Source organism: Apodemus sylvaticus, chromosome 7, assembly GCF_947179515.1.
Source record: "Apodemus sylvaticus chromosome 7, mApoSyl1.1, whole genome shotgun sequence".
NCBI lineage: Eukaryota > Metazoa > Chordata > Mammalia > Rodentia > Muridae > Apodemus > Apodemus sylvaticus.
The window spans coordinates 86,105,494-86,125,512 of record NC_067478.1 but is presented as its reverse complement, the minus strand read 5'-3'; the positions used below and the strand labels follow the sequence as shown (position 1 = coordinate 86,125,512).

At 41.7% G+C, this 20,019-nt stretch overlaps 1 protein-coding gene across 3 annotated transcripts in view; it reads right to left on the bottom strand.

Annotated features, from left to right (window-relative positions):
- Positions 1–19,848, bottom strand: part of Arhgef12 (Rho guanine nucleotide exchange factor 12) — a 132,197-nt gene extending 112,349 nt beyond the window's left edge. For 2 of the 3 annotated variants that reach the window (XM_052188598.1, XM_052188599.1), the window contains exon 1: positions 18,878–19,848. In XM_052188598.1, the coding sequence (XP_052044558.1) occupies positions 18,878–18,909 (32 nt within the window). In that variant the 5' untranslated portion in view covers positions 18,910–19,848. Of the gene's footprint in view, positions 1–15,456; positions 15,589–18,877 lie in introns of those variants that run through there. The other variant, XM_052188600.1, reaches the window with a different exon arrangement.
- Between the last annotated feature and the right edge of the window lie 171 nt (positions 19,849–20,019).

Sequence of the window (20,019 nt, the reverse complement as noted above, 5' to 3'; positions counted from 1 at the left end):
GAATGACATTTTATGACTTTGGGGATCATGTACTGCATACAACAGATAACTAATTTACTTTATCACTAACAGTATTGTAACTGTCCCTTACTACAATTCTTTAGTCTCCTCCTGCTGCTTAGTCAGCCAAGCAGAAACAAGCCAAGCCTCACTCCTCCTCACACTCCCCGTCCGTCTCAGTGAATGGCACTGACCCTGAGCCTGGCACACACACTGGGCCTCCCATCCTTTGGTCCTGCTGTAGTCTCAAGTCTTCCGAGCTTTATTTTTGCCTCTTTTCAAACATATTGCTGAGTAGCTCTGGTTTAAGGAGTTGTTAGAACTTCATTTTTCATGTACATTACTGAAAAATATGTCTTTATCAGTCTGCTTCTGAAACTGCTTCTCACAACTAATCCATTCTTCACACTGCCATGTGATCCCATTACTTCTATGGCTAAAGGACACCACTGCCCTTCAGAACCCAGGGGTTAAACCCAACCTCCTTAAAATGACATCATCAAGTGCCACCTAACACTTCAGTTTCATCACCATCACTCTCTCTTTTAAATGATTTTCTGTATATGGGCTGTTTGCCTGTGTGTCTGTCTGTGCACCACGTGCATGCCTGGTGCTTGAGGAGGCCAGGACAGGGCATCAGATCCTCTGGAACTGGAATAAGAGCGTTGTAGCCACCATGTGGGTGCTGGGAATGGAATCCTAGTCCTTTGCAAGGGCAGCCATACCCACTGAGCCATCGTCACCATCAATCCCCTGCTTACGCACACCAAATCACATGCAGTTTGTACAAAACCAAGATGTTCCACCCCATGTAGTTTTTAACAGAGTCTCACTGTATAGACCAGTCTGTACCCAATCCTCCTGCCTCTGCCTCCTTAATGCTGAGACTACAGGGAAGCCACCCCAGCAGGTTCTCACCTGTCTCCACTGATATCATTCCTCTCAACTGCTCTCATATCCTCACCTGTCTGGGAACCATGTCACAATCCTCTTCTTATCTACTAAACCATTTCTAGTCTGTCTAGGAAACGCCAACTACACTCCTTTGAGTCTAGCTCTGTCTCCTATCACACTAGCATCTCCTACAAGTCAGGAACAGTACCTGATTTACCCCTGCCTGTCTGTCTCTACAGTAGAGCAGCGTCTAATGCAGGCTGGGGATTCAGACTTGTGCCACTCATGGGGAGCGATACTTAAACTTCCTAGGATTCTGTTTCTGTCCTTGTAAATGTAGGTTATATTTAAAATCCATTACCTCACAGCCACTGGGAAGATTATGTAAAGTACGGTGTATAAAATGCTACTGTGCCTCACACAACTTGAAAGGGGAGATTAATAGCTGGGTTACTATCTCCTAGGAAGGCACAGGAAGAGTAAGGAAGCCTTCTGGGCTTTTATTACCCGGATGAAAACTGAAGGCACGGCATTAGGACTCAAGCAGAAATAAATGAAAGGCTGAGGAGGAAGAAAGGACCTGCATGGGCTAAGACAGCAGAGCCCGTGGATGTCGACAGGGCCAGAGTGCAGACAGGAGACCACAGGAGGGAAGGGAAAGCGCCCAGACCTGAAAGTGGAACCCTCCCAAGGACAGACACCGACAGACACAGGTGAAGATGTAATCCAGCAGCAGTAAGTGGTGTCTAAGGAATCATATGAAAACACAAATTTGGGGCTATTTGTGACTAATAAAAAAGACCATTTCAAGCAGAAAACTGGATTTTCTTAACAGTGAAACCCAATTTGGGGATTATTCAGAACTATATTTTACATTCTACCTTTTCACCTTGAGTACCTGAATGTGAGGCTCATAAACCAAGGGGAAAAATGTTTCCCTCCTTATAAAGAATCCTGCATGTTCTATGGCACACGATATAGAAATTGCTGCTTTAATTTATATTTAAAGACAAGAAATTAAACCCAGTAGTCTAAGTACTCGGGAGGCAGAAGCAGATGGGTCTGAGCCCAGGCCATCCAAAGATCCCCTCTCAAACACAGCTGGGCTAGGGAGAGGGCTCACATCGGGTGGCTCACAACTACCTGTAACTCCGGTTCCAGGAGATCTGACATCCTCACTGGTCTCCTTCAGACAAGTAGGCACACACACACACATATACATACACAAATAAGAATATTTTTTAAAAAGACAAAAAACTAATCTTTTGCTGGATTTTCTCACTTCAGTTTTACAATTTCTATTCATATTGATACACATACAGTGCTACGTAAAGTTGTATACAGTAGGAAATACAGTGAATCACGTGTAGAATGACTTTAAGTCTGATTCTAAAATCTTTCTAGGAGGAAAGCACTAGGCCAGCCAATTCATGTCTTTGAGTCTAAAGGGCTTTTTCTGCTGGTAAGGTGGGAATAATAAATGCCTTGTTGAATTATAAGAATTAACTACAATATCCATAAAGTACCTAGGATGTTTTTGTATACAGAAGCTAATTATTTTAACTAAATACAGAAACAGCTATAAAAGCATAGTAAGTACAAATTTAAATGATTCAAATTTAAATGATCTCAAAAAACAAACATAAGGTCAGCAAAATGGCTCAACAGGTAAAGAAAGGAGCTTGCTGCTTAGGACCTGGCCACCTGAATTATTATATCCCTACAATCCACACAGACAGACGAGCACCAACTCACAAAGTGCTCCAACTGCTACATGTGTGCCACAGCTCATGTACTCACACACATACATCATACATGCACACATACACACACACAAATAAAAAAGCAAACTTGTACACACAAATAATAATAGTAACAACAACAAAGTAACCATAAGTTTACATAAGTGGTACTTTTTTAACTGTAGCAAAACAAATGAATCATGATGCTTGTGTGACAGTATCATCCTAAGAATAAACTGTGGTGGAACTGGAAGATGCCTAGTGGTTGGTATGTTTGCTGCCCTGGAGAGGCCTGGAGTCCAGCTCCCTTCACCCACAGTCAGCTACACACAACCACATGTGACTCCAGTTCCAGGGACTCCAGTGCCCTCTGCTGACCTCCTCAGACATCAGGCATGCACATGGTGTGGAGATACACATGCAAGCAAAAACACCCATATACATAACATTTAAAAAATCTAAACTTGAAAATACCTATAATAATTAATATTAAATAATCAAATTATTTAATCAGTATGAATTGGTCATTTACCTTTGTAATTTTTTCAAATTCAAATTTTTGTTTTATTTTGTTCTGGGGATTAAAGCTAAGGCCTTGCATATGCTAGGCAACAGGCAAGCTCTACAACTAAGTTATGGTCACAGCCCTCCAATTTGACTTTCATCAGCCCTCCACAACAACCAAACATTCTTCTGATTAGCAATATTGATAACAGTAAATTTTCCAAGCTGGATAATAAGCAAAGTTCTTATTGTTTACAGTGTGAGGAAGCAATACTAGCTAAAATAAGATATGGTATGTATCTATGCAAAATTAACAGAACTTTACCCAATGAAGAAATTACGAGAAAAAGCAGCTTCTCAAAATCCTGCAGCTCTCCCTAAGGGCTCATGTATTAACAATGCTTCTAAAAGCACTAATTTCTCCATGCAATCTATTATCAATTTTAGATCTAGCAAGACTCTAATACAACACCTCTGTAGCCTTTCTTATTTGTTTGGGTTTTGGGGTTGTTTGTTAGTTTGTTTTCGGTTTTTCGAGACAGGGTTTCTCTATGTAGCCCTGGCTGTTCTGGAAGTTACTCTGTAGACCAGGCTGGTCTTGAAAAGAAATACGCCTGCCTCTGCCTCCCAAGTGCTAGCATTAAAGGTGTGTGTCACCACTGCCCAGCTCTCTGTAGTTTTTCTTTACCTAGAACGTTTTAATCATTCAGTGAAAGTCTTCATTTAGGAGCTTCTGTTTTTAAACTGCTATATACAAGCTTCAATTTTTTTCTGAACTTACTACAAATATAAAAAAGTTATAACTTAAAAATAATAAACACATAAGTATCTCCTAAGCAAGTCCTAAAAATTATTCATACCACAGAATTCCTTTCTTGCTGTTGTTTTGTTCTAAATGCTGTAATATTAGGGCTGAAGCGATGGCTCATTAGTCAAGACTGCTAACTGTTCTTGCAGAAGAACCAGGTTTGGTTCCCAGGACCCACACAGTAGCTCACAACTACCTGAAGCTCCAGTTCCAGGGGCTCTGCTGACCTCCTATCCACACATGGGACACAGAAGTCACACAAGCAAACACATATGCACATAAATAAGTCTGAATTCTGTACTATTCTTGCTAACATGCTACAGAATCTCAGTAACAGTAAAAAAAAAAAAAAAAAGTTTACAAAGAAGGCATGAAGATTAAAGTAGAAATATTTTATGGCCCTGGTGAGTCTATAGCTATAAGAGAGACAGTTATTTTTAAACAGTAGAAAATATTTTCAACAGGGGGAGGGAAGAGGGCTTATGGGACTTTTGGGGAGTGGGGAGCCAGGAAAGGGGAAATCATTTGAAATGTAAATAAAAAATATATCGAATAAAAAAAAAGAAAGAAAATATTTTCAAAAAGGGATATCATTATGGCAGCAAGAAATCTTTAATGTAGGTTCTTTTTTAAAAAGGAGGGGTGGCAATCTGCTTCTATTTTGTATACTTCACAAAAGCCTTGTCTTCAGCCATGCCTGGTAAGTACACTCCTACAGTCCCAGCTCTCCAAAGGCTGGGATTCTACAGTTCAAGCCCAGCCTATGACTATATAGTGAAACCCTGTTTCAAAAAGCAAAATCAAACAGAAACAAAATAACCAAAGCTGGGGATGGTGGAGCACATGCCTAGCAAGTACAAGGCCCTGGGTTTAATCCCCAGAACCATAAAAATAAAAACAAAGAATCAGGTATCAAAAAGCACTTACTACTTTTTTCCACCTTCCATATTCAATATAATAAATTAATTTCTGCTCTTCTAACACCAAAAATATCTGTATCAAACAGATTATAAACATATTAAAAGAACTTTAGGATAATTGTGACAGAAAATGATTTACCCACAAGGGTTTGGATAATAATAATAATAGTAAGCAGGGTGTGGTGGTGCACACCTATAATCCCAGCTTTTAGGAAGCAGGATTACTACAGTTTTTTAGGACAGCCTCGTTTGCATATCAAATTCTATGCTAGCCAAGATTACACAGTAAGATCCTGTCTCTCAAAACACCAACCAAAGTAACAACAGTAAATGTAAGGAGTCCTAAATGTGTGCGTGCTGGGTGTGATGACTTACTCTTGCAATCCTGAAGGACTGCCACAAACTGAAGGCCAGACTAGACCACACGCCAAAGCCTGGTCTCAAAACTCCAAAAGCAAAAAGACTTATGCTACTCCTATTCTATTTCAGTGCCTTTAAAGTGTGGGTAACGCATGACCAGGTAGTGAGAGCAAAAAATAAAGAGTAAAACCAAAGAACAATGCGGCTGGGCAGTGGTGGAGCACGGCTTTAATCCCAGCACTTGGGAGGCAGAGGCAACCGGATCTCTGCATTCAAGGCCAGCCTGGCCTACAGAGTGAGTTCTAGGAGAGTCAGGGCTACAAGAAACCAGTCTTGGGGGGGAAAAAAGCGTGCAGTAGGAGTAACCACATTAACATTTTTAGCTTAGAAAGTAAACTCAATTTAATCATTATTACTTTGTACTATTTCCCCCAAATAAAAAATTCCTTCTTGAGCCAGGTACATGCCTGGACCTGGGAGAATGAGGCCCTGAGGACGAGCCAGCCTCAACAACATGGCGAAACCTTACTCATCTCCCAAAACAAAACAAACAAAACTCACTTCTTGCTTTAATATTCAGCATGAATCAATAAATATCACTATTACAGATAACTTTCTTAAGTTTAAGTTTTTAAATATAAAAATAAAATTATTTAGTAAGGGGAAAACTGCTGAAATATATATAAATTCAAAATCATTTTATTAGCATTTTCTTAAAAAGTTTAGAAAAATGGATGATTTCTAAGGTTTGAGTCACAGTCAATAACTTACTGACTTCTTGTTATATACACTAGCACTTTTTCCTCTTTGGTTTTTTGAGACACAGCCCTGGCCTTAACTCAGGACTAGCCTATATAGACTAGGCTGGCCTTAAACTCAAGAGATACGCCTGCCTCTGCCTCAGTGCTGAGAATAAAGGCATTTATGCTACCATGCCCTACTCAAAACATTAAGATTTTCTTACAGTCTTCACAATATATCTTCAAAAGAAGTCAGTCTGTCTCTGCCTGTCTCTCTCTTCTCACTGTGTAAAACAAGATGGACTGAACTTACCAGGCAGTCCATGCTCACTGGGCTGCCTGAGAACTTGTACCAATCCTCCTGCTTCCTGAGTGCTGGGACTGTAGGATGAGTCAATCACAGCCACCTCCTTTAGTCCCACTTTTACAGATGCCTGCCCGAGTCCTGGCTTGTTACTGTCTTTACCCAGGAACTGTTACTAGAACAAACCTAACAGGCTTTCCTTAGCATGAGCATCACTCTGTGCTCTTCTACTGGTCCTCTAACATGGGCAAAAATACAAATAATATCTACAGACACTAAACTTAGGGCTGAGATAACTTTTCTTTCAAAAGCTACTTTAAAAAATTTTTTTGTTTGTTTTTTTTTTGGATTTGTTTTTGTTTTTTTTTTGTTTTTTTTTTTTTGTTTTTTTTTTTTTGTTTTTTTTTTTTTGAGACAGCGTTTCTCTATATAGCCCTGGCTGTCCTGGAACTCACTCTGTAGACCAGGCTGGCCTCGAACTCAGAAATCCACCTGCCTCTGCTTCCCAAGTGCTGGGATTACAGGTGTACGCCACCACCGCCCAGCTCAAAAGCTACTTTTAAACAAAAACTGATGCCAGGTAATGATGCCAGGTGGTGGTGCACACCTTTAATCCCAGCATGCTGGGAGCAGAGGCAGGTGGATTCCCTAAGGTCAATGCCACCACGGTCTACAAAGCAAGTTTCAGGGAAGTCAGGGCTACACAGAGAAACCCTGTCTTGAAAAATCCAAGAAGAAAGAAGGAAGAAGTGGAAAAAGAAGAGGAAGGAGGAGGAGGAGGAGGAAGAGATGATGATATGATCGCCCTTCTCACTTACAGCACTGGCTTATCCTGTTCTCAGAGGTAAAGTGTCCGTGTTGGGCTGCACAGGCCTGGGGACGAGCTTCTGGTCCCTGCTGTTCCCATCTAGGCAACTGACCCTTTACCTTCAAACATTGTCTCAAGAATTCTAAGCAGCCAGGGTAAATACAGTAACAAGAAACCACAAACCCTTTCTAAATTGGCAACAGCACATGTAACTAAAATGCAACCTAAGTACTACTGTCCAGACAAGGACAGGACAACTATTACCCCGAGAACTAGTGTTCTCAATGGTGAGACAGCACTACACAAATAAGAATGGCACATCAAAGAACTACTCACCACAGATAAAATTTACTTGTTTATATTTTAAACAGACTATGTTTATGTGAGCAACCAAAGCCAGAACCAATTCAACAGCAAGAAAAACTGAAATTAAATAATTTTATTTAAGCTGAAAAAAAAGCCATTTGAAACTGTAGTTTGTAGTTCATACATAGACTCCGAAATTAGGCTAACAACAATTTAAAGAAATGTAAAGCTATTTCAATACCTACAAAGACTGTTTTAAGTGTCTACACACAGATATGAAGCCAGTTAAAATTATTTCATACTAACATACTTCCATTATATATGGAATGTATATATGTATATAAACTTAACTACTCAGTAAACACTGTAAGCTCTCTTTGCTGGAATCATTTTCACATGCCAAGTACAAAGAGTGTTCCTCACTCTTTCCCCAAGAATGAATGCTACTATATATATTAACAACCTTACTCCTTACATCTCAGAAATAACAAACATTTTGCCTGTACAGACATCCTGAGTCATAACTGTCACTTGAAGGCCCTTAGATTCATTAACCTGAGCAGCTGAAGTGGTGTTAATGATCTCGAGACTAAAATTAGACTTCCTTTATTCTTATTATATTATCACTGTGATGACCTCAATGATGTGATAGTTCTTTTCTCTGCACAACTGACAGCAGAGGTGAGCTTAGGGTTTTTATAAGTGATTCTGATGTTCTTCTCCAGATTAAATAACATCACTGAGCTCCCAGATGACTTGGAGCCATGAAGAACTGGGATTCCTTTCAATTGGCATCATTCCAACAGTAGCTCAGTAAGAAATAAAACCTCCTCCTGCAAATCAAATCTGTTGCAATGTTATTTTTGCCCCAGAGGTTGATTACCTGCTTCTGTTACTTACATACATACACACACACCACCACCACCACCACCACCACCACCACCACACACCCCGCAAGTTGAGTAAAGACAAGGTTAGGAAAGTAGATCCTGTTGTGAACCTCCTCCAGGAACACTTCATGAAATCAAAACAAGATCTGGCTGTCAAACTCTACACACTCCATGAATATCCTCACCAACTGACAACACTCTAGAGTTCTCAGGACCACTGACTAACCATCAAACAATGAGGATATAGTAATACAAGAAGTCACAGTCCAAACTACATGGAGTCTTGGTGAGACATTTACTGGTGATATCAGGAGATCCAGAGACTTCACTATAACCCCATGAAGAGAAGAAAGGGAAGAGAGAGATAAACTAAGACAGTCCATGCACTGATCACTGTTGAAGCTACTGGCAGGAACGCAGAAGCTGATGTAACACTGAATTCTACTAAGCCTATGCATACGCTACAGGGCCTATAGAGTGTGTACTGAGCACCTCCTGTGCTAGGCTGCATTACTGGCCCCACTTACTCAGCCCCCCCAGTGACCACATGCCTTCCAATGCTACCTGTAGAAGAGTACATCCCTACCCCACTGATAAGGAACCTTACCTTGTCCCAGTCTATGTCCTATGAGCTAGTCTGATGGACTCGTGACTGAACAAAAGCTTTGAGAGTCATCATACGTAGCCAGGTGTGGTGGCGCATACCTTTAGGCCAGCAATCAGGAGGCAGACACAGGAGGACCTCTGATGTTTTGGGCCAGCCTGGTCTATAGATCCGGTTCCAAGGACAGCCAGGGCTACACAGAGAAACCCTGTCTCAAAAAATAAATAAATAAGCAAAAAGTCAGCATGTGCATCCATCACTGTCCTTGTCCTCTCTCTGACACAGTAACTATGAATTTCAAACAAGAACATTCCTGCAGCCAGATTCCAAAATAAGATCCAAAGCTGGCAGGTGACACCTGCCACCTCAGGACATGCACAGAACGGTACAGCGATGGGTTCTGTGTTTCTGTAGTATTTCTAAGAGCAAGGGATGGTGTTATACCAACTAAAATGGTTGTGTACTTCTAACTACAGCACTCAGGACGCAGAGACAAGAGGATTCTGAGTCCAAGGTTACTCTGAACTATATATACACAGCAAGACCCTGTCTCCATGACAGGAACAGGTTTAAATACAGCTATTTCTGAGTAGTGTGTCTGAAAAACAATGGAGGGGTGGAAATTTGAGGTAAAAGAGCAGGCAGGTGACTTTATGGCGTGAACTCGCATTGTTCATTGTTGCTTGGTGTCTCTGCCACACCTGCATGTGTGTGTGCCCGTGCACGTGCATTTGCTCAGCCACAAGAGTCACAGCACCAGGGAAGCTTGAGTGAATGTCACAGTGCTGGTGTGGACAGGCCTGAGTGCTATGGCACTGATGTGCAGGCTGGAGGACAACTCTTTGGATTTGGTTCTTACCTTCCATCATGTGGCTTCCAAAGCTGGGGACAAGCACCATTACTGCTGTACTATTTTGGAAGCCCAGGGACAAGATCTGTCATTGAACCTGGAGTTCACTCATTGCCTATGCTAGCTGACAAATGAACTCCAGAGACCTCCCTGTCTCTACCTACCTGGTGCTGGGGCTACAGATTAACACTGTGCCCACCCCACCCCGGCCCCCAGCTTTTTTACACTGGTGGTTAGGGATCCACACTCGGGTCCTCACTTTACCAAGTGAGCTATCTCCTCAGTCCCAGGAAAGAAAAATTCTAAGTATGACTCTTGTGGTGACTAAAAACCATTTGAATGACTACAAAAATCAACTTTGGCAGAGTAACACTGTATTACATGGACATGTTTTTACTGCAGCTAAGTAATGTCTGAAAATTGCAATAACCTGCAAATACAATTAGACATAATGTCTGCACTTTTTATCCTAGACTCTAAGTACTTTATAAACATCAATATAACCTTTGCATCACCTGACATATGGGTATTTTACAGCATTGCAACCAGCTATCCTTCTTCCACAAAACACTCAGATACCCCTCAGGAGTAGTCACCCTGAGAAGTCTGGCCCAAGCAACCAATAAAACAGGAAATATGCTGACAGTGCATGTGCCACCAACAATCTCCAAGAAGACCAGACCTTCACCCACAAGAACCACTTCCTCTGAGTAAACCACAGAGACACCAGGCAAACCACAGCAGATCAGCATGTGTGTTGACACAGGAAAGCCCCATAACCCATCTAAACATCTACAAGAAAGCATGATTGTACTACACATATTTATATACATTTGGGGACAGTGTACTCTTCTAGCGGGTACTGTCTACAGTAAGTGATCAATTTCAAACTTAATTCCCTTCAGATGACCTGGCTTTTATACAATAATGGATATTTTCTGAATCCATGAAAGATCTACAAAAATCCTCTTTATTAATTATACAAGCTGAAAAGCAGCATTTATATTTAATATTATGTAAAATCACAGTCTAAACGTAGTATCTTTAGTAAACTACTGTTTAGTAAAACAGTATACTTTATAATGTCAAAATAAGAAGCCATGTGATCAGTGGCTAATTGTACATTGGCTCCCCCTCCTCCCTTCCTTTGCTCACTATCCAGCCCAGGCTGGTCTAGAACTAAGATTCTCCTGCCTTAGCCCCCAAGTGCTGGAATTAGAGCCATGTGCCACTACCATATTCTCTTATGCATTACTAATTGCTGTGTGACTGACTATTATTACAGTCCCAAGCCAGGAAGACTTTTTTTCCCCTGCTATTAGATCAGCTTGTCTCTAAACACAAGGAAGCCACCCAAGCCTGACTAAGACTTTAAAAACCACGAATCAGCATTTGAATTCATTAAAAATCATTTGGGCTACGAGTCTGAACTCACAGCTGCACTGAGGCATGTCAGTTTAATACCGGAACCATAATGTGCTTCTTCTACTAGGAGTCAAAAACACATACGAAAGCACTTTGAGAACAGCTGACCCTCAGCACCACTATATACCACTCTGCAAGATCAAAATCTACACAGTATCCCAGGTGTCAGCTCCACAAGCATCTTACAAACATCTCACACACTGTTACCTTTGATACTTCAGACATTCTAAGTCAAAAACATCAAACTGGTATTTTCCAATTCCAAAACTTACTAGCAAAATCCAAAAGATCAAGGACATCTACTTAAATAACATTAGATTAAATAAGTATTAAAGACAGACTACTAATAAAACAAAGAGTTCTTTAATCTTAGATACTATATAGTAATTGAAACACACTTTTTCTTCTGTTGCTAGTTTGTCATGAGTAATAACTCTCCCAAACACAAGAAAGTAAAACGGTCTTCTGAGATGCATTTTTATGTCCACTTGCTGGAGGGCACTTGCATGTGAGTGCAGGTCCCTATGGGAGCCAGGGGCAACTCAGCACCATGGAGTTAAGAGCCTCCTGATGCGGGTGCTGGGAACTGAACTCGGGTCCTCTACAAGAGCAGTACGCACTCCTAGCCAGAGCCACCTCTCCAGCCAGAGCAAAGTATTATTTAAATTTTAACACTAATCTATTCTACCAGGAAATTACTACTAAGCTAGCACTGCAGAGCTATTTCTTAAAATTGATAAGATGACATAAGTTTTTTGTTGGTTTTTTTTGTTTGTTTGTTTGTTTTTTTTTTTTTTTGATTTTTGGAGACAGGGTTTCTCTGTGTAGCCCTAGCTGTCCTGGAACTCACTCTGTAGATCAGGCTGGCCTCGAACTCAGAAATCCTCCTGCCTCTGCCTCCCAGAGTGCTGGGATTACAGGCATGAGCCATCACCTTTTTTTTTTAACATTTTAAGTAACTTGGACTAAAACAAGCCACTAAGGAGAAGAACAATTACCTCTAAGCTACAATAGTATCTCTCCACTGTCCCAGTGATACTTTGTCTTTACTAATCCCAGTGATAGATACTTCGTCTTCACTTGTGACTTTGACTCAGCAAAGGCTCCTGACCTTATTTCTGTAGTCTACTTTTTGATGTACTAAGGGAGCTACATTTGAAAGAATCACTTTGTAAAGAAGTCTTCCAAAACATGAGTTTAAGTAGCCAATTTGATACTGTGTTGTTTATATGTTTGTTTCATTTGACTGCTATAATCTCTTACATACATTTTAAAATAAACATGAAGCCAGAGAACATAGCTAACTGTTCACCCAGCAAGCCTGAGGCCATCAATTTATCCCCAGTACAAAATTTATAGATACATTCATGCACACATCTACCTATCTAAATTTTTTCTGAGAATCTTTCTCTACCTGTAATTTTAGAGCTAGGGCTATGCCTGGAGAAAAATCAAAGAACTCAAAATCACAGTAAAAATAAGTTGGAACTTGCTTCTCTAGAATATGAATCATATAGAATATCACATTTTGTACCAGGAGACCAACTAAGAACTGTACTAGGAGAGCAAGTCAGGCAAAGCTAATAAAATATTGAGAGACAGACTGACATTTAGACAATGGAACAAGAGAAAACATAACTCAGCTAAACAAAGACTAAGTAAGGGGAGGAGAGCCAGAAAGAAAGCAGCCGCTAACCACGTGAACCATTACAGGCATGCAAGCTCAAAATGGCAGAAAAGCATCATCTAGCCTGCTACAGCAAGAATGCACAAGTTACCAGGACAACTTAAAAGAGAAGCTGGAGCTGAAGATCAGGAACAGCTTCCTGACTACAAGCCCTATCAGCTTGTTGTTCAGTCTCCTGAGGAAGTGACAAAAGCTTTATTCTCTAGAGATATTTAAAGTTAGCACAGATAAGGGACCAGGAAGAAAGCATCCTGTAAGAAAAAAATTCCCTATTCTTTTTTTCTTTTTTCTTTTTTTTTTCCAGTGAAGCTGAAAAGCTGCTAAACAATGGTGAAGAGAAAAACATAATATATGTAAAAAGAAAGTAATTTAAGATTTAAAAAAAGAAAAACAAGTCAAGTCGTGGTGGTAACTACCTTTAATCCCAGCACTCCAGAGACAGAGGCAGGCAGATCTCTGACTTTAAGGCCAGCCTGGTCTATAAAGCAAGTTTCAGAACAGACAGGGCTACACAGAGAAACCCTGCCTCAAAATAAAATTTATTTAATTAATTAATTGAATAATAATGATGATGACAGCTTAAATCCAGAAAATCCAGATTAAAGCCTTGAAACTTAAGGTTTGCCTAGCATACTATGCCTTTGGTTTCAGCAGCAGCACAAGTAAAATATATAATAATGATGATGATGATGATGATGTCTGCTTGTCTCAGTTTTATAAGGTTGACTTAATTATGAGCTGCTTAATATATATTATATGTATATATAAATAATGAAAATATGATCTGCCATACACCAAATTAAAAAACATTATAAATATTAAAAATTATACTAGCATACAATATCACTGTATACATGAAAGAATATTTTATTCAAAAGAAAATGAAACATTTATATCACTATTTTGAAGACTCCTAATTAAGAGAAGGGACCTTATCTCCAGGTAAATTAAATCATCAAATCCAAATTTTAACAGATGAGACAAAATTAAGGTGAGCCTCCTAGTCCTAAAAACAACAGCACAGTCCATTTCTGAGAGATAAGTAATTACGTAGTAAGACCTATTTGTTTGTGCCTTGCTAGAGGAGGAACCCAAGCACTCTGTTACTGATCTAGAGTCCCAGTCACCAAACAGCACTTCTAGTAACTGTCAGATCACCACAGCACAAGGTCCCTCCAATCACCTGTGGAGAACCAATAAAACTTTCTGCTGTGTCTATAATCTATGTTAACATGTTAACACTGCAATATAAATAATGTAATAAGTAGTGGGGGGGGACACTGCAGGGGAACACTTCAGTGTTAACATGTTAACAACCAAAATCACTAATGTATTAAGTTGTATCAGCAAGCTAACAAGCTTTTGTAATGATTTCAAATAAAGTGTCCTTTGTCAACTCATGAAACAAATCAAACACAATGTAAGTGTATTTTAGTCAGAAAAACTACAACTCCTTATTTTTAAAAAGTTACTTTGGATTCTCCATGTTAAATGGCAAAACTGTAGGAGTACATATACTATATTATAGGCTTATATGAATCAGGATTTTATTGTGAACTTAGAAAAGACAAAATATTATAAAGTTGGCATGGTAATACTCATTATTCTCAGTGTCAAGTCAGTATTTGAAATGGATTCATTTTATAAGAAAATGATACAAATAATTCAATCTTACAGATAATGATGTATGCAACCTTGAAAATAACATACAACCATAAAGGGGAGGTAGGTTGCTTATTTTGTTATTAACTAGAAGAACCTTAAGACCACTTTGGCAGAAAAAAAGAAACATGACTGATAGCTGTATATATGAATATAAAGTTATAGGCTGTATTTACTTTAAACCTACTTAAAAGTCAGCTTAAAGCTAAATTCAATACTGAGTAAATTCCAACACATCAAAAACTTGTGTCAATCTACAAACCAAAAACAGCAAGATTTGTAAAGCTCCAGACAAAGCAAAGTCCACGCATCTCAAGGAAGAACCGGCTGACTTTCCCAGCTGTGCCACCCTGAAAACTTGCTGTTAACAGAATCTACTCTGAAATCATTCACTGGGTCCACTGAAAACACATCCTTGACCATCTACTCCTTAAATGTCAATCACCACTCTCTGACTCTCTCGGTATAGAAACAAGCCAGAGAGCACTGAAAATTATTAGGATATTTTAGGGCTAAATAGACCCATTAATGCAGAGGGAAAAGCAGCAATCTGACACTCTTATCATTTTTTGAATCTTCTGGCTTCGTAGTAGTTACAAAGCAAGCAATTAGAAAGCATCCATAAAATACTTAATTTTTAAAAAAGCTTTTCAGGGGCTGAAAAGAGGGCTCAGTGGTTAAGAGCACTGGCTGCTCCTCTAGAGGACCCAGATTCAATTCCCAGCACCCACGTGGCAGCTCACAACTGTCAGTAACTCCAGTTCCAGGGGATCCATCACACCAAGCAGCATACATGTGGTACACATATCTTTGCATGCATGCAAAATACCCCAAATAAATAAAATACTCAAAAATAAAAATAACCAAAATAAAATAAATAAATCTTTAAAAAAAAAAATGCTTTTCAGATATACTACACAAAAACACTAGTCTTAGCTGGGTAGTTACTCACCTTTAATCCCAGCAATCTGGAGGCAGAGGCAGGCAGATCTCTTGTGAGTTCCAGGCCAACCTGATCTACAAAACAAGTCCATGACAGCCAGAGCTATTCAAAGAAATTCTGTCTCAAAAATTACCCCACCCACCCCAAAAAAGTAAGGGAAAGAAAAAAGGAAGCAAGTGGATACATGAATCTAACTGCAACATAATAACAGGATGTAACACAGCTCAGAGTATCCAAAGTGACCAATCAGAGCCTACACAGAACTGAATTCCATCCCAGCCCCAGCGTGTCCCTAACACAAGAATAAAACCCTTCTTATCTTGTTCAGCCATGTGTCGCCTGCCACAAACTGCAAAACAGAACAACGCCCAAAACCAGCTAGTCTGATTTCCACCGAGGACAGACAGACTCTGTAGTCAGACGCACCACAATGAAAGAACTCCAACTCATACAGCTCGCACACTCTACAGAACAAAGCCACACCACATACAGCACTTCAAACTTGAAAGGGTCTCAGAAAAGCTGCATTGGCACTATTAATTTGCCAACAGTCCTAGAACTGGTAAAAATCTATCTCCAGCTCACTAAGTCAGTGAGAAAAGATGTGCACAGGGCTGAAAAGAAGCTGGAGTCTATAGGAAGAACTCTGCTAAGGGACTCTGGCATAAGTATTACTAAACCAGTACTTCCAGATCTCACATCAACATATATTCAAACCAGGAGGAACTACTACTCTCTTAAAGAGAAAGGACATCGTAATATTTACAGAATAAGTTTAGAAAGAAAAAAAAAGTAGTAGTCACCTAGTAATTCTCTTTTTAAAGGGGGGTTGAAAAAGGCCACCAAACTCCAGTGCCTGACAAAGAACAGGATTTCAATCAGTTTTAAAATAAACCTTCCAGGATCTTATTTTACATGGCTCAGTTGTCTGAAGTAACATAGTAAAGGTTTATGATGAGAAGTTATTTAGACCTAAGCCCCACAAAGCATTAACATATTTAAACTGCTTCTCTTGACCAGGGGAAAACTGTATTAAAAGATGAAATACTTGGGCTGGAGAGATGGCTCAGCGGTTAAGAGCACTGACTACTCTTCCAGAGGTCCTGAGTTCAAATCCCAGAAACCACATGGTGGCTCACACCCGTCTGTAATGGGATCCAATGCTCTCTTCTGGTGTACATTAAATACACTTAAGCTGGGCAATGATAGTGCATATCTTTGATCACAGCACTCAGAAGGTAGAGGCAGTGGGTCTCTGCATTTGAGGGCAGCTTAGTCTACAGACAGAAAAGCCAGGGCTACACAGAGAAACCCTGCCTTGGGGAAGGGAGGCAGATATAACACTAGACTTCATATGCATCCACCTCTTCAAGAGGTTTAGGTAGGGTGGGAGGAAGGGGGACGACAGACATGCTATACACAGCCAGATACACACAAGAAAAAAATGCGCTTAAGAGGTGGCACAACAATTAAGAGCACATACTGTTCTCGTTCTTGCAGAGGACCCAAGTTAGATGTCCAGCACCCAGGGTAGGCAGCTCACAAGCACCCACGGGATCCTAAAGCCTCTTCTATCCCAGGTGCACATATATGCAGGCAGGGTCTTTTTTCGAGACAGGGTTTCTCTGTGTAGCCCTGGTTGTCCTGGAATTCACTCTGTAGACTAGGCTGGACTCGAACTCAGAAATCCACCTGCCTCTGCCTCCCAAGTGCTGGGATTAAAGACCTGCGCCACCACCGACCTAGGCAGGGTCTTTTTAAGATTTACTTTTGTACTTTTACTTCTGCATGCTTACTGTTCATATGATGAATTCAGTTATTAAAAAAAAAAAAAGACCCAAATTTCAATGCTTATGTACACTGTATTTATATACCAGAAAGAGAACAAAAGTCCCTGAGAAACAAAGTTGGGGAGGAGAAAAAAAAATCCTTCCATGGGTGCTGTAGTGTGACTTTTGTGTGGAATGATTCAATGACTCTAAATTCTGTTTCTACAAATTAAACTCTGTAACATCTTAATGAAAACCAGGACTACATCAGTTTCTGGTAAGTCTGCTTAACTACAGGTTGAACTGACAGGCAAGAACTGAATGAACCAGCAGAACAATTATCTGGACACCTGTGATTCCTCAGAAGTAAAACACGGGGAAAGGTGAGGAGCCAGGATGGTACACACAGCAGGAAGATCCCAGACTACTGTCTCTACATAGAAGCACATTGTATTAGCAGGAAAACTGAAAAGAAATCCCACCTCACAAAGTAGACAAAGGATAAACAAGAGTACTTTAAATATTTAGGGCATCTTTTAGGTGAACACTCATGTGACCCTGGAGAGCATCAACAGGAAAAGGAAGCTCTGTCTCTGGAGAAGCTGCTATGGTACGATAATGGAATTTGGCCCCTTTAAAAATCAACAAAGGAGTCGCACAATTGGGTGAGACTCTCTCATTAGGAAATTAAACTGTTTTCCGCAGGAGCATGGCTGTTGCTCTTGAAGACTTTTGGCCTTCTTCCTCAGTTATTTGTTTTGTTTTATGACAACAATGTGAAGGCTGATTTAAAAAAAAAAACCAAAAAGATAAAATTTGGAAGTAATATACAATGGCATCATTTAAGTTGAGAAATAAAAATATGCTAAAGGAACCAACTTGCTTTCACTAAAAAGAACTCAAAAGACCTCTTAAGTCAAAGAACTACACTTGGACTACATACTCTACACAGCACACCATGTCACCCTATTAACAAACAAGGTCCACCTGCCATGCCTAAACCAGAACTAGAGTTCACATCTTTAAATGCTAAGGCTTCTGAAAGATGACATGTAAAAAAAGAATAATTAGAAGCAGGCCCCATGATTTTCCCTCATTTCCTTTAGCTCCTGGAAACTGTCCCCAGCAAGAACCCGTGATTTACTGGTAATGTCAACATTCTGGAAAATTAGGTAATTAATAATTAAACACTGTGCAGGTCAACACGTAAAACGAGATCAGAGTCACAAATCACCATGCAGGAGGATGAGAATTAAGTTCACAAAATTGTTAGTCTAGAACTACCACAGACAGGAATACACCCGATGATGCACCAATACCCACCGACCTCAAGCTCTGACCTTCACCCAAAATGACCTCCCTCTGGTTCCAAAATGAGTACACAATCTTAATGCACCCGACAGAAAACCATAATCATGGTTTTCCTTCATTTCCTCTGAGAATATGGGGGAAAGTTTCTCTCCCCCCAAAAAACTGCATTTCCAAATTCAATCAACCGGATAACTTGGCAGCAACCCTAGACTAATTGCACAGCTCCGAAACAACCCTCTTCCCTATGCCTGTCAATTGCACTAGCTGAAGGCAAATCTGCAATCACCGACTCCCCTGCTGCGTGGGACCGAATCCAGGGAAGGTTAGCGACCAAGGAACTTCATACCCACCTGTCCGTGATAGTAGACTGTGTGCCACTCATTGGGGCCCTTGGCGAGAGGTCTTCTTTTTATCCAACTTGCATTTTACAGTAACACCTCCACACCCCACCCCCAGTGCTCTGGGATCAGGCCCAATTTCGGCAGGGACACAAAAGTCCAACTCAAAACTCCATTCAGTCATCTAGAACATCCGATTGCAAGGGGTCAAGGAAAGGGGATGCGGGTTGAAGCAAAACAAGTTATCTCCCCAAACAAACCGAGCAAGTCGGCCACAAGGCGAGCTCAAGAACTAAGAACGATCCTCAGCAAGACACGGGGAGAAAACTTCGTCACAGAGGGAAGTCGCGAGCCGTAGGACGGGAACCCGGATCCCTCCGGGGCTGGGGCAGGATCGGCTCAGGGACGGGCGTCGGCTCCTGTCCCGAGTCGGCGGGGCCCAGCCCGGCCCTCGGGTCCCCCGCTCTATCTGGGGCTGCGGGCCACTCGTGGCCGCAGCCTCCGCCGTGTCTCACGCCGTCCCGCGCCGGGTTCGCGCCGCCCCATGTCCCCGGGCCGAGGGCCCTGAGCTGCTCCGCGCCGCCCCCACCCGGTTCCGGCTGCCGCGCTGACAGGGACCCTGTCTCAGCGCCCGGGGCAGCTCCCCATCCCTCGGAGGCCCCCGAGCTTCTTCCGCAGTGGCACGGCGACTCCTCCCCGACGCTCTGGTAGGCGGCGGCTCCCGCGAGGAGCGGGAGGTCCCGGCCCGGCCCGGAAGCCCGGCCCCCGAGCAGCGGCTGCAGCGGCGGAGGCTCGGTGCGCAGGGCCGTTCGCTCGGTCTCAGGGGCACTCACGGGAGCGCGCACAGGGTGGAGGGGGGGGCGCCGGCGGTGACGAGCCTTGCGACCGCTGTGGGCGCGCGCGCGGGTTCCGGTTCCGGTTCTGTCCCCTCGGCCCGGCGCGACTGGAGCGCGCCGAGCCGTCCCCTCCCCCGCCGACTTTTTGGGCCCTTCTCCCTGGGACTTCGGGAAGCCGCTTTACCCGGGATCCCTCCGCTTCCAGGACTCGCCAAACTTGCGCGGATACTTCCGCGCAATGCAGTCGCGGGGGATTGAGGGGAGCGAAAAAGTAGTTCTGTGTGGCGAAGCGGGCAGCTTCTTCCTCCACCACCAATA